We start from the raw sequence: 11,968 nt of genomic DNA on the forward strand, positions 1-11,968 counted from the left end.
TTAGTGCTAGCATCAGTAGTCCTTGTAGGGGAAGGAGTAGTTGTATTAGAAACAGTAGTGTTAGTGCTAGCATCAGTAGTACTTGTAGGAGAATAAGTAGTTATATTAGAAACAGTAGTATCAGTGCTAGCATCCACAGTACTTATACGAGAAGGGGTTGTAATAAGAATAGCAGTACTGGTGCCAGCATCAGTAGTATTTGTCAGGAATGGAGTGGTTGTATTAGAAAAGGTAGTATCAATGCTAGCATCAGTAGTACTTATAAGGGAAGGATCAGTTGTGTCCAAAACAGAAGTACTCATACTATAAGCATGAGTAGTACTTGTCAGGAATAGAGTTGTATTCAAAACAGTAGTATTAGTAGTGCTAGTGATAACATCAGTAGTACTTCTTGGGGAAAGAGTTGTAATAAGAACAGTAATACTAGTGCTATCTTCAGTAGTTCTTGCAGAGGAAGGAGTAATGGTGTCAGGAACAATAGTACTAGTGCTAACAGTAGCAGTAGTTGTCAGGGAAGGAATAGTTGTAATAAAAACAGTACTAGTGCTAGGAGCATCAGTACTTGTACCAGCAGAACTAGTATTAAAAGTCTCATAAGTGGTAGCCTTAGTAGTTGATGGAGAAGGATGAGGACTCATTGGAAAGGTACTTGTCATAGGTGAAGTAGTAACTACAGGGTCACCATGAATCCAAGTAACCTCAGTTAACTTTTCCAGGTGAATAATCTTGTCAGTCAGTTGAATGGTTAGTGTCTGCCAGAAAAGAAGACAAAAAAAATGGTATTTTAGAACTTCTTAAACATCACATTTAAATCACACCTCACATTACAACTTAACATAAAATGGTGTATTCATTCTTCAAGAGAGCAACAGAAGGATACAAACATGACTTTAAGGCCACAGTGATTCCAGTCAGATAAGTGTGGGGAGATACACCATGTTCAAAATCCCCATACCGGAAATCTCTTTCCACTCCATTGAATCAGAATCACATTGTTCACAATTTTTACAGCTTTGCTTAAAACTGAAGTTTACAAAACTCTCTTTTCTCTGCCATTGGATTTTACCCTCCCTAAGGGAGGCTGGTTTCATGTTTTACTTTCCCCAATGCCAAGTATAGTGCATGGCATGTAATTCACAGATATCTGCTATGTTATAGAGTTTCCCAAAAAGAAAGTGTTCAAATATTTTCTGAATCAGTCTCAAGTACAAGCAATCACTTGAAAATGGTGTTTGTGGACCCAATAGTCCAGGACAACTGTTTTGAAGTAGAGAACTAGAAGGTACTACAGAGACAGGATCTATGTGAGTGCTTAAAAGGGTTAGTTTCCAAAATCCAAATACCAATAGGGCACCCTGCATTCCTTTTAGGAAATCAACTGTAGCCATCCATTTTCAGTTTTCTAAACCACCTCCTATGGGCCACTGGATCCAGAGTTATGATCAGTCTTGTGTTGTAAAGCAGGATTTGTTTCTCTCTGTGGTTGCCCTTGGTAACTACTAGTAAATGACCTTCCGAAATGCTGGTTTGTAGATGCTGTTTGGTTGGCTCTCATAACTAACAGCAGACCTACTAGTAGGATATGCTTTGTCACTCTACTTTGGTAACCAGAGAAGTTTAATCTCACACCGCAGGTGGGACATATTCATTGCTGATTATCACAGTTTACTGTCAGTTATCACCAACCTATAAGATCCACCAGTTTGACTAGGGATAAGAGTAATTACAGGAAGAAGGGGAGAAAAATCCCACAACTTCTTTGATTTCTTAGGAATCATTCTCTCCTTTGTTTTAGTATCTGCAAGAGAAGTAACTATGCTTTATTATGCTGGCCTGGGAGTCCAACCTTAATACACAGCATAATTTCTTTGGGAAACACGAGAGGACCTCACCAGAACATTGATTATTGATCTCAGAACATAGATTATTGATATCTGGACTACATGCAGAAGACCACGAATATTGTACATTTTACAATAGTGACTCAACACTCGCCACTTTTCAGGAATATATCTATTGCACGTATCTCTAACATTCCCAATATGAGTAAAAATGATGATTGTAATGGTGACACTAATTTTGCAGACGAATCAAATTCTCTTATGATGTGATGCCATTCCTTGGAGATGTACCTGATTGTCAGGGTTACTCCTGAAGTTTGTCTCCACAAATTGCTTGTTGTCATGGTTGACCCTGACTTCTGTCACATAAGCAGATTTCATCCCCCAGATCCTAATATAGCCAACCTTCAGTGGATTCGAGTCATTCAGATAGTTATTGTGTATGGTCTGGATCTGCAAGGTATCCTATAAAAGATTTTTAAAGAGAAAAAAATACGTAATTCACATATTAACAGACTATGCTCCAATTTAATATGCTAAGAAAGCTCAAATACTTTTGTTGTACTGATTTGCTGGTGTTTAATAAACACTTCATGAAGACACACTACCCGAGTATGTCTTTAATAAGTTTGATGATGACAAAAAATAGGTGTATGTACCAGCCTTATGAAAGTCACTTTACCTATATTACTGCTAATTCTTATGGCGATTTTGAAAAGAAGGCATTATCACCCTTTTTTTTACAGATAAAGAAACGGAAGACCTGGGGGATGAAGTGGCTAAATGACATAGTGTTTGAATCATGAGGGGCCCATGTGCATAGTATCGTGTGACTTAATATAAAGTGCACAAACAGTTCCTAGACTCAGGACAGTTTGCAACAATTTGTCTAAACCATGAACTGCTCAAGTAGCAATAAAAAACCCAAACCCATTGCTGTTGAATTAATTCCAACTCACAGTGACCCTATAAGACACAGCAGAACTGCCCTGAAGGGTTTCCAAGGCTGTATGAGTCAGAATCAACTCGATGGCAATGGGTAATCTTTACAGAAGCAGACTGCCGCATCTTTCTCCCACAGAGCCACTGGTGGGTTTGAACCATCAACCTTTCAGTTAGCAGCTTAGCACTTAACCACTGCACCACCAGGGATCCTCTTTATTAATACAAAGTTTAAAATATTGGGAGAATCATCATGAAGTGGCACCTGAGTAAGGTCCAAATGAAAGTCACAGGGAATATTTGCTATGGGTGTTCAGAGAAAGGAAAAAAATTCCTGTGGGAAGGACTTAGGAAGGACATGGAACTCCGGGAGACCTAGGGAATTATGATGCTGGGGAAAATTTGGTCCTTAAACATATTATATGTTTTCTGGGGATGAGACAGCATTTTCTGGCTGATAAACTTTTGAAGGGTAAATGCTATATCAGCTATCTATCGCACAATAATGCTGCATAACACACAACCCCTATTTTAATGTCAACAGATCTGAATTGTAACAGTGCAAGTAGAAGGGACTCCTGTTAAGATGTGGGATATTATATTTATACTGTTAATTGATAATGGCTAATCTGTAGCTAAGGAGCCCTGGTGGCACAACCATTAAGCACTTGGCTGCTAACCAAAATGTTGTCATTTCAAACCTACCCAGCAGCTCCATGGAAGACTGGCAATGTGTTCCCATAAAGATTACAGCCTAGAAAACCCTATGGGGCAGTTCTACTCTGTTACATGGAGTCACTGAGTCAGAAATGACTCGACAGCACCTAACAACAACAACAATCTGTAGCTAACTGGGAAAGGATTTATAACATTCAAAAAATAGTCTTACCTGAGCTGCTGTAAAGTTTGCCAAGAAATAGTTTCCTTTTTCATAGGTATCTGCAATCAAGAAAATGAAAAGGCATTACAACAGACCCAACTGAAATAAAAAGGATCATAACAGAATACTATGAAAAATTGCACTCCAACAAATTTGAGAACCTAGAGGAAATGGACAAATTTATAGAAACATACTACCTACCTAAACTAACACAAACTGAGATAGAAAATCTGAGCAGACCATAACAAGAGAAGAGATCGAACAGGTAATAGAAAAACACTCCCAACAAATAAAAGCCCTGGCCTGGACAGCTTCACTGGAGAATTATACCAACATTCAGAGAAGAGCTCACACCAGTACTACTCGAACTATTTCAGAGCACAGAAAAAGAAGGAATATTCTATGAAGCCAGCATAACCCTGATGCCAAAGCCACACAAAGACACTACAAAAAAAGAAAATTACAAACCAATATCTCTCATGAATATGGATGCAAAAATTCTTAAACAAAATTCTAGCCAACAGAATTCAGCATCACATTAAAAAAAAAAAAAAAAAAAAACCATGACCAAGTAGGAGTCATATCAGGTACGTAAGGATGGTTCAACATTAGAAAATCAATCAATGTAATCCACCACATAAATAAAACAAAAAGAATCACATAATGATCTCAATTGATACAGAAAAAGCATTTGACAAAGTCCAACACCCATTCCTGATAAAAACTCTCAGCAAAAATAGGAATAGAAGGCAATTCCTAAACATAATAAAAGGAAACCTTGGTAGCATAGTGGTAAGTGCTACAGCTGCTAACCAAAAGGTCGGCAGTTTGAATCCACCAAGCGCTCCTTGGAAACTCTATGGGGCTGCTCTACTCTGTCCTGTAGGGTTGCTATAAGTTGGAATCGACTCGACAGCAATGGGTTTGGTTTTTGGTTTTATACAAAAGCAACAGCTAATATTCTCAATGGGGAGAGGCAGAAAGCATTCCCCCTGAGAACAGGAACAAGACAAGGATGCCCTTTATCACCACTCCCATTTAACATTGTGCTGAAGTCCTAGCTAGAGCAATAAGGCAAGAAAAAGAAATAAGGGGCATCCAAATTGGAAAGGAAGAAGTAAAACCATCCTTATTCATAGATAATATGATACTTACTATACATAGAGAACCCCTAAAGATTCCACAAGAAAACAACTGGAACTAATAGATTCAACAGAGTAGCAGGATACAAAATCAACATACAAAAACCAGTTGGATTCCTAGACACCAACAAAGAGAACTTCAAAAAGGAAATCAATACTGTTTCAAAAAGAAAACAATACTATTTATAATTGCAAAAAAAAAAATACTTAGGAATAAATTTAAGCAGGGACGCAAAAGACATATACGAAGAAAACTACAAAACACTACAGCAAGATATCAGAAGAGACCTACATGAATGGAAAAACATATCATGTTCATGGATAGGAAGACTCAAGGTTGTGCAATGTAAGTTCTACCCAAAGGGATCCACAGATATAATGCAATCTCAATTCAGATACCAACAGCATTCTTTAATGTAATGGAAAAACTAATCACTTACTTTATATGGAAAGGATAGAGGTCCTGGATAAGTAAAGCATTATTGAAAAAGAACAACATAGGAGGCCTCACATTACTTGATCTCATAACCTACTATACAGCCACGGTAGTCAAAACAGCCTGATACTAGTACAACGACAGAAAAGTAGACCAACAGAACAGAATTAAGAATCCAGGCATAAATCCATCCACCCATGGTCAGCTGATCTTTCACAAAGGCCAAAATACATTAAACAGGGAAAAGACAGTCTCTTTTAACAACTGGTACTGGCAAAAGGGAATGTCTATCTGTAAAAAAAATGAAACAGAACCCATACCTCACACCATAAACAAAAACTAATTCAAAATGGATCAAAGACTTAAATATAAAACCTAAAACTATAAAGATCATGGGAAAAAAACCAGAGACAACACTAGGGGCCCTAATACATGGCATAAATAGGATATAAATCATAAGTAGAAATGCACAAACACCAAAAGTTAAACTAGATAACTGGAGGCTCCTAGAAATTAAACACTTGTTGTTAGGTGCCATTAAGTCAGTTCCGACTCATATAGACCCTACGTACAACAAAAGTTAACACTGCCCAGTCTTGTGCCATCCACACAATCGTTTTTATGCTTGAGCCCATTGTTGCAACGACTGTCAATCCATCTCACTGAGGTTCTTCCTCTTTTTCGCTGACCCTCTACTATACCAAGCATGATATCCTTCTCCAGGGACTGATCCTTTCTGATAACATGTCCAAAGTATATGAGACAGTCTCACCATCCTTGCTTCTAAGGAGCATTCTGGTTGTACTTCTTCCAAGACAGATTTGTTCGTTCTTTTGGCAGTCCATGGTATGTTCAATATTCTTCTCCAACACCACAATTCAAAGGCATCAATTCTTCTTCGATCTTCCTTATTCATTGTCCAGCTTTCGCATGCATATGATACGACTGAAAATACCATGGCTTAGGTCAGGCGCACCTTAGTCTTCAAGGTGACATCTTTTCCTTTCAACACTTTAAAGAGGTCTTTAGCAGCAGATTTGCCCAATGCAATGTGTCTTTTGATTTCCTGACTGCTGCTTCCATGGGTGTTGATTGTGGATCCAAGTAAAATGAAATCCTTGACAACTTCAATCTTTTCTCCATTTATCATGATGTTGCTTACTTGTCCAGTTGTGAGGATTTTTGTTTTCTTTATGTTGAGGTGTAATCCATAGTGCAGGCTGTAGTCTTTGACCTTCATCAGTAAGTGCTTCAAATCCTCTTTGCTTTCATCAAGCAAGGTTGTGTCATCTGCATAACGCAGGTTGTTAATGAGTCTTCCTCCAAACCTGATGCCCCGTTCTTCTTCTTATAGTCCAGCTTCTCAGATTATTTGCTCAGCATACAGATTGAATACGTATGGTGAAAGGATACAGCCCTGACACATACCTTTCCTGGCTTTAATCACACAATTTCCCCTTGTTCTGTTCGAATGACTGCCTCTTGATCTATGTGCAGGTTTCTCATGAGCACAACTAAATGTTCTGGAATTCCCATTCTTAGAAATGTTATTTATAATTTGTTATGATCCACACAGTTGAATGCCTTTGTATAGTCAATAAAATACAGGTAAACATCTTTTCGGTATTCTCTGCTTTCAGCCAGCATCCATCTTACATCAGCAATGACAGCCCTGGTTCCATGTCCTCTTCCAAATCCAGCTTGAATTTCTGGCAGTTCCCTGTCAATGTAGTGCTGCAGCCACTTTTGAATGATCTTCAGTAAAATTTTACTTGCGTGTTATATTAATGATATTGTTTGATAGTTTCTGCATTCAGTTGGATCACCTTTCTTCGGAATAAGCATAAATATGGATCTCTTCCAGTCAGTTGGCCAGGTAGCTGTCTTCCAAATTTCTTGGTATAGGTGAGTGAGCACTTCCAGCGCTGCATCTCTTCATTGAAACATCTCAACTGGTTCCATCAATTCCTGGAGACCTGTTTTTTGCCAATGCCTTCAGAGCAGCTTGGACCTCTTCCTTTGGTACCATTGGTTCCTGATCATATGCTGCCTCCTAAAATGGTTGAACGTTGACCAGTTCTTCTTGGTATGGTGACTCTGTGTATTCTTTCCATCTTCTTTTGATGCTTTCTGCATCATTTACTATTTCCCCCACAGAATCCTTCAGTATTGCAACTCGAGGCTTGAATTTTTAGCTCAGTTCTTTCAGTAGTTTTTCAGAAAGAGCTGAAGAATTAAACACTTATGGTCATCAAAAGACTTTACCAAAAGAGTAAAAAGAGAACCTACAGTCTGGGGAAAATAAATTTTGATTATGACATATCCAACAAGGGTCTAATCTCAAGAATCTTTTAGATACTGCAACACCTCAAAAACAAAAAGACAAATAATCCAATTTAAAAATGGGCAAAGGATATGAACAGACACTTCACCAAAGAAGACATCCAAGCTAACAGACACATGAAGAAATGCTCGCCATCACTAGACATTAGACCAAAAAATACCAAACCCACTGCCGTCAAGTCAATTTGACTCATAGTGACCCTACAGGGCAGAGTAGAACTGCCCCCATAGGGTTTCCAAGGAGCCCCTAGTGGATTTGAACTGCCAGCCTTTTGGTTAGCAGCCATAGCTCTTAACCACTAGGCAACAAGGGTTTCTCACTAGACATTAGAGAAATGCGAATTGAAACTACAATGAGATACCATCTCACCCCAACATTACTGGCACTAATCAAAAAAAAAAAAAAAAGAAAGAAAGAAAATAAGAAGCATTGGAGAGATTGTGGGGAGACTGGAACTCTTATGCATTGCTGGAGGGAATGTAAGGTGGTACAACCACTATAGAAAACAATATGGTGCTTCCTTAAAAAGCTAGAAATAGAAATACCATATGATCCAGTAATCTCATTCCTAGTAATATATCCTAGAGAAATAAGAGCTGTCACACGAATAGACATGCACACTCATGTTCATTGCAGCATTATTCACATTAGCAAAATGATGGAAATAACCTAAGTGCCCATCAACAGATGAATGGATGAACAAATTATGGTACATACACACAATGGAATACTACTCAAAGATAAAGAACAGTGATGAATCTGGGAAGTATATCACAACATGGATGAATCTGGAGGGTATCATGCTGAGTGGAATAACTCAATCACAAAAGGACAAATACTGTATGAGACCACTATTATAAAAACTCAAGAAAAGGTTTACATACAGAAAGAAACACTCTTTGATGGTTAAGAGGAAAGGAAGGGTCGGGGAGGGGAAATCCTTAACTAGATAGGAGATAAGTGTTAACTTTGGCAAAAGGAAGGACAGTACATAATATAGGGGAAGTCAGCACAGCTTGACCAAAGCAAAGTCATAGAAGGTTCATAGACACAGTCAAACACCTTGACGGACTGAGTTACTGGGGCTGAGGGCTGGGGACCATGGTTGTGGGGGCCATCTAGGTCAACTGGCATAACAAAGTTCATAAAGAAAATGTTCTACATCCAACTTTGGTGAGTAGCATCTGGCATCTTAAAAGCTTTCTAGTGGCCATCTAAGATACATCTACTGGACCCATCCCACTCGGAGCAAAGGAGAATGAAGAATACCAAGGGTACAAGGGAAATATTAGTTCAGACGACTAATGGACCACAAGTACCACAGCCGCCACCAGCGTGAGCCCAGAAGAACTAGATGGTACCTGGCTATCACCACCAACTGCTCTGACAAGGATCACAATAGAGGGTCTCAGATAGAGTGGGAGAAAAAAGTAGAACAAAATTCAAATCTACAAAAAACAAAAAAGATCAGACTTACTGGTATGACAGAGACCAAAAGAACCCCCAAGACTACGGCCCCTAGACATCCTTTTAACTCAGAAGTGAAACAACTCACAAAGTTCATCCTTCAGCCAAAGATTGTTGTTATTACATGCCGTTGAGTCAATTCCAACTCATAGCGACTCTGTGTACAACAGAACGAAACAGTGCCCAGTCCTGCGCCATCCTCATGATCGTTGTTATGCTTGAGCCCATTGTTGCAGCCACTGTGTCAATCCATCTAGTTGATGGTCTTCCTTTTTTTCCCGGACCCTCTACTTTACCAAGTATGATGTTCTATAACCCACGTGAGCAACATGCTTCTTAGTTCAGTCATGTATATGAGAGCAAAGGGCAACTCCTGCCCAAAAGCAAAGATGAGAAGTCAGGAAGGGACAGGAAAAATGGACAAATGGAAACAGGGAATTGGAGTGTGGAAGAGGAGAGTGTTGACACATCCTGGGGATTGCAAACAATGTCACAAAAAAAATTGTGCATAAATTGTCGAACGAGAAACTAATTTTCTTTGTGTCATGGATTGAATTGTGTCTCCCAAAAATATGTGACAGGGGCAGGGCCAAGATGGCAGAGTAGTCAGACACTTCCAGTCATCCTTCTTACAAAAACGACCCGAAAAAACAAGTGAATCAATTATATATGACAATCTAAGAGTCCTGAACATCAAAGGCAAGGTTGAAGAATCGGACTGAGTGGCAGGGAGAGGGAGAGATGGTTCGGAAGCAGCGAGGATTTGCCAGACCTGACCTGGTGAGAGCCTGAGCCCTTCAGGCCTGATCAGCTCGTGGTGTGTGGTGAAGCAGGCAGGCAGTGGTGCTTGGGAGGCATTGCTACGAGACCCAGCGGCAGAGAGTCTTCTCAGCCATCCAGAGCCAGTGAGAAGCAGCCCTCGATCAGCAAAAGATAAGTACTTGCATCTGGCCTACCATGTGGATCAAAAACACCCCCCTAAGAGAAAAACCTCTCTCCCATTTACCTCCCCACTCCCTGCTCTGCACTGGGTCTGGGACTGGCTTCAGCAATTGCTGAGTCCCCTGGACCAGAAGTAGGACCCATCACGTGCCCTGAGCCATTCTCCCGGCCTTAGAGAGTGAACAAATTAACAAATGGGAAAAAATAATCTGCCGACTCCCCTAAGTCAGGAATTCAGGGTAGGCACAGCTCCTTTGCCAAGGCACAGGCATAAGGATCCACGGACTCTGAGTGCCTTTCCCCCTGCATAGACTTGTGCAGGCCCATTTCAGCAGTGTAGGCCCTCATTACTGCAGTACAACAGGGTATATACCTGAAGTCTAACTTCAGCTGTTTCAGCTGTGAAGTGGTAGGTTCATGACATTTGACAATGTTCTGTCCATTAAGCAGGGTCTTCCGCTAGCTACATCAGGGGCCTGAGGACCGGTGGTTCCACACACGCCACCTAGCCATCTGCGACAGGGGCCCAAGAATAAGAGGTGCCCCCCAGTCTTTATAGCCAACAGCACTGGGTGCTCATAGTCCAGCTGCAAAACTCACCCAACTACGTGCTCTAGAGAACAGGGACATGCTTTCCTCCTGGACACTCGGGGGTGGCCACTGGCCCCCTGCCTTGCTCAGCCTGTGTCCCCCTGCTGCAGCCAGATGCCTGTGCCTACACCAATCACCTGTGCCTGTCTAGAACTGTAGGTGAGAGCCTGCACCACACACTTGGTGGCCGACTACCAGGACACATGAGCTGAATCCATACAGGAGGGGTGGACAGACTCCTGGGCTCACATACTTAGTGACAGGTCTGGCCACCTGGTGGCAGGACATTAGAGCTTCAGGGGTGCTAGTGACTTGGATAGCTCACTCAAGCAGACTATTTGGGCATATCAAAACAAAACAAAACAAGAAGCTAGGACACAGTAAGCAAACAAAATAAATAAACATAATAACTTATTGATGGCTCGGAGACAACAGTCAATATAAAATCACATAAAGCGGCAGAATGTAATGGCTTCAGCAGGCTCCCGAAATAAGGAATCTAGAAGTTTTTCAGATGAAGAAAATTTCTTGGCAGAATACAAAAGGTTAATATACACAACTCTTCAAGATATCAGGAAGGAAATTAAGCAAAATGCAGAACACACAATACAGGAACTTAAAAAGATTAGAGAAGAGCATAATGACAAATTTAACAGGCTGCAAGAATCCATCAGAGACAGCAATCAGAAATCCAGAGGGTTAACAATAAAATTTCAGAATCGGACAACTTAATAGGAAGTCATAGAAGCAGAATTGAGGCAATGGAGGTCAGAATTAGTGAGACTGAAGATAAAGCACGTGACACCAATTTATTTGAGGAAAAATCAGATAAGAGGATTTAAAAAAATGAAGAAACTCTAAGAATTATGTGGGATTCTAGCAAGAGGAATAACCTATAAGTGATTGGAGTACCAGAATAGGGGGGATAACAGAAAATACAGAGAGAATTGTTGAAGATTTGTTGCCAGAAAACTTCACTGATATCATGAAAGATGAGAAGATATCTATCCAAGATGCTCATCGAACCCCACATAAGGTAGATCCTAAAAGAAAGTCATCAAGACATATTATAATCAAACTTGCCAAAAACAAAGATAAAAAGAGAATTTTAAGAGTGGTTAGGGATAAACAAAAACTCATCTACAAAGGAGAGTCAATAACACTAAGCTCAGACTACTCACCAGAAACCATTCAGGCAAGAAGGCAAAGGGGTGACATATATAAAGCCTTGAAGGAAAAAAATTGCCAGCCAAGAATTATACATCCAGCAAAACTGTGTCTCAAATATGATGGTGAAATTAGGGCATTTCCAGATAAACAGAAGTTTAGGGAATTTGCAAAAACCAAACCAAAATTACAAGAAATACTAAAGGGAGTCCTCAG

The 11,968-nt window shown here is 40.1% G+C and overlaps 2 protein-coding genes across 2 annotated transcripts in view; both read right to left on the reverse strand.

The window, feature by feature from the left end:
- LOC111821639 (probable maltase-glucoamylase 2) overlaps positions 1–751 on the reverse strand; it is a 4,554-nt gene extending 3,803 nt beyond the window's left edge. Inside the window, exon 1 of the mRNA XM_023736922.1 lies at positions 8–751. Within this exon, the coding sequence (XP_023592690.1) occupies positions 8–656 (649 nt within the window). The 5' untranslated portion in view covers positions 657–751. The remainder of the gene's footprint in view (positions 1–7) is intronic.
- Positions 752–1,201: 450 nt separating this feature from the next.
- The window catches only part of LOC101350583 (probable maltase-glucoamylase 2), a 114,336-nt gene continuing 103,569 nt past the window's right edge, over positions 1,202–11,968 (reverse strand). Inside the window, exons 45-47 of the mRNA XM_023736923.1 lie at positions 3,673–3,722; positions 2,133–2,306; positions 1,202–1,285 (exon numbers count right to left, since the gene is read on the reverse strand). Of these exons, the coding sequence (XP_023592691.1) occupies positions 1,202–1,285; positions 2,133–2,306; positions 3,673–3,722 (308 nt within the window). The remainder of the gene's footprint in view (positions 1,286–2,132; positions 2,307–3,672; positions 3,723–11,968) is intronic.

Source organism: Trichechus manatus, unplaced genomic scaffold, assembly GCF_000243295.1.
Source record: "Trichechus manatus latirostris isolate Lorelei unplaced genomic scaffold, TriManLat1.0 scaffold00093, whole genome shotgun sequence".
NCBI lineage: Eukaryota > Metazoa > Chordata > Mammalia > Sirenia > Trichechidae > Trichechus > Trichechus manatus.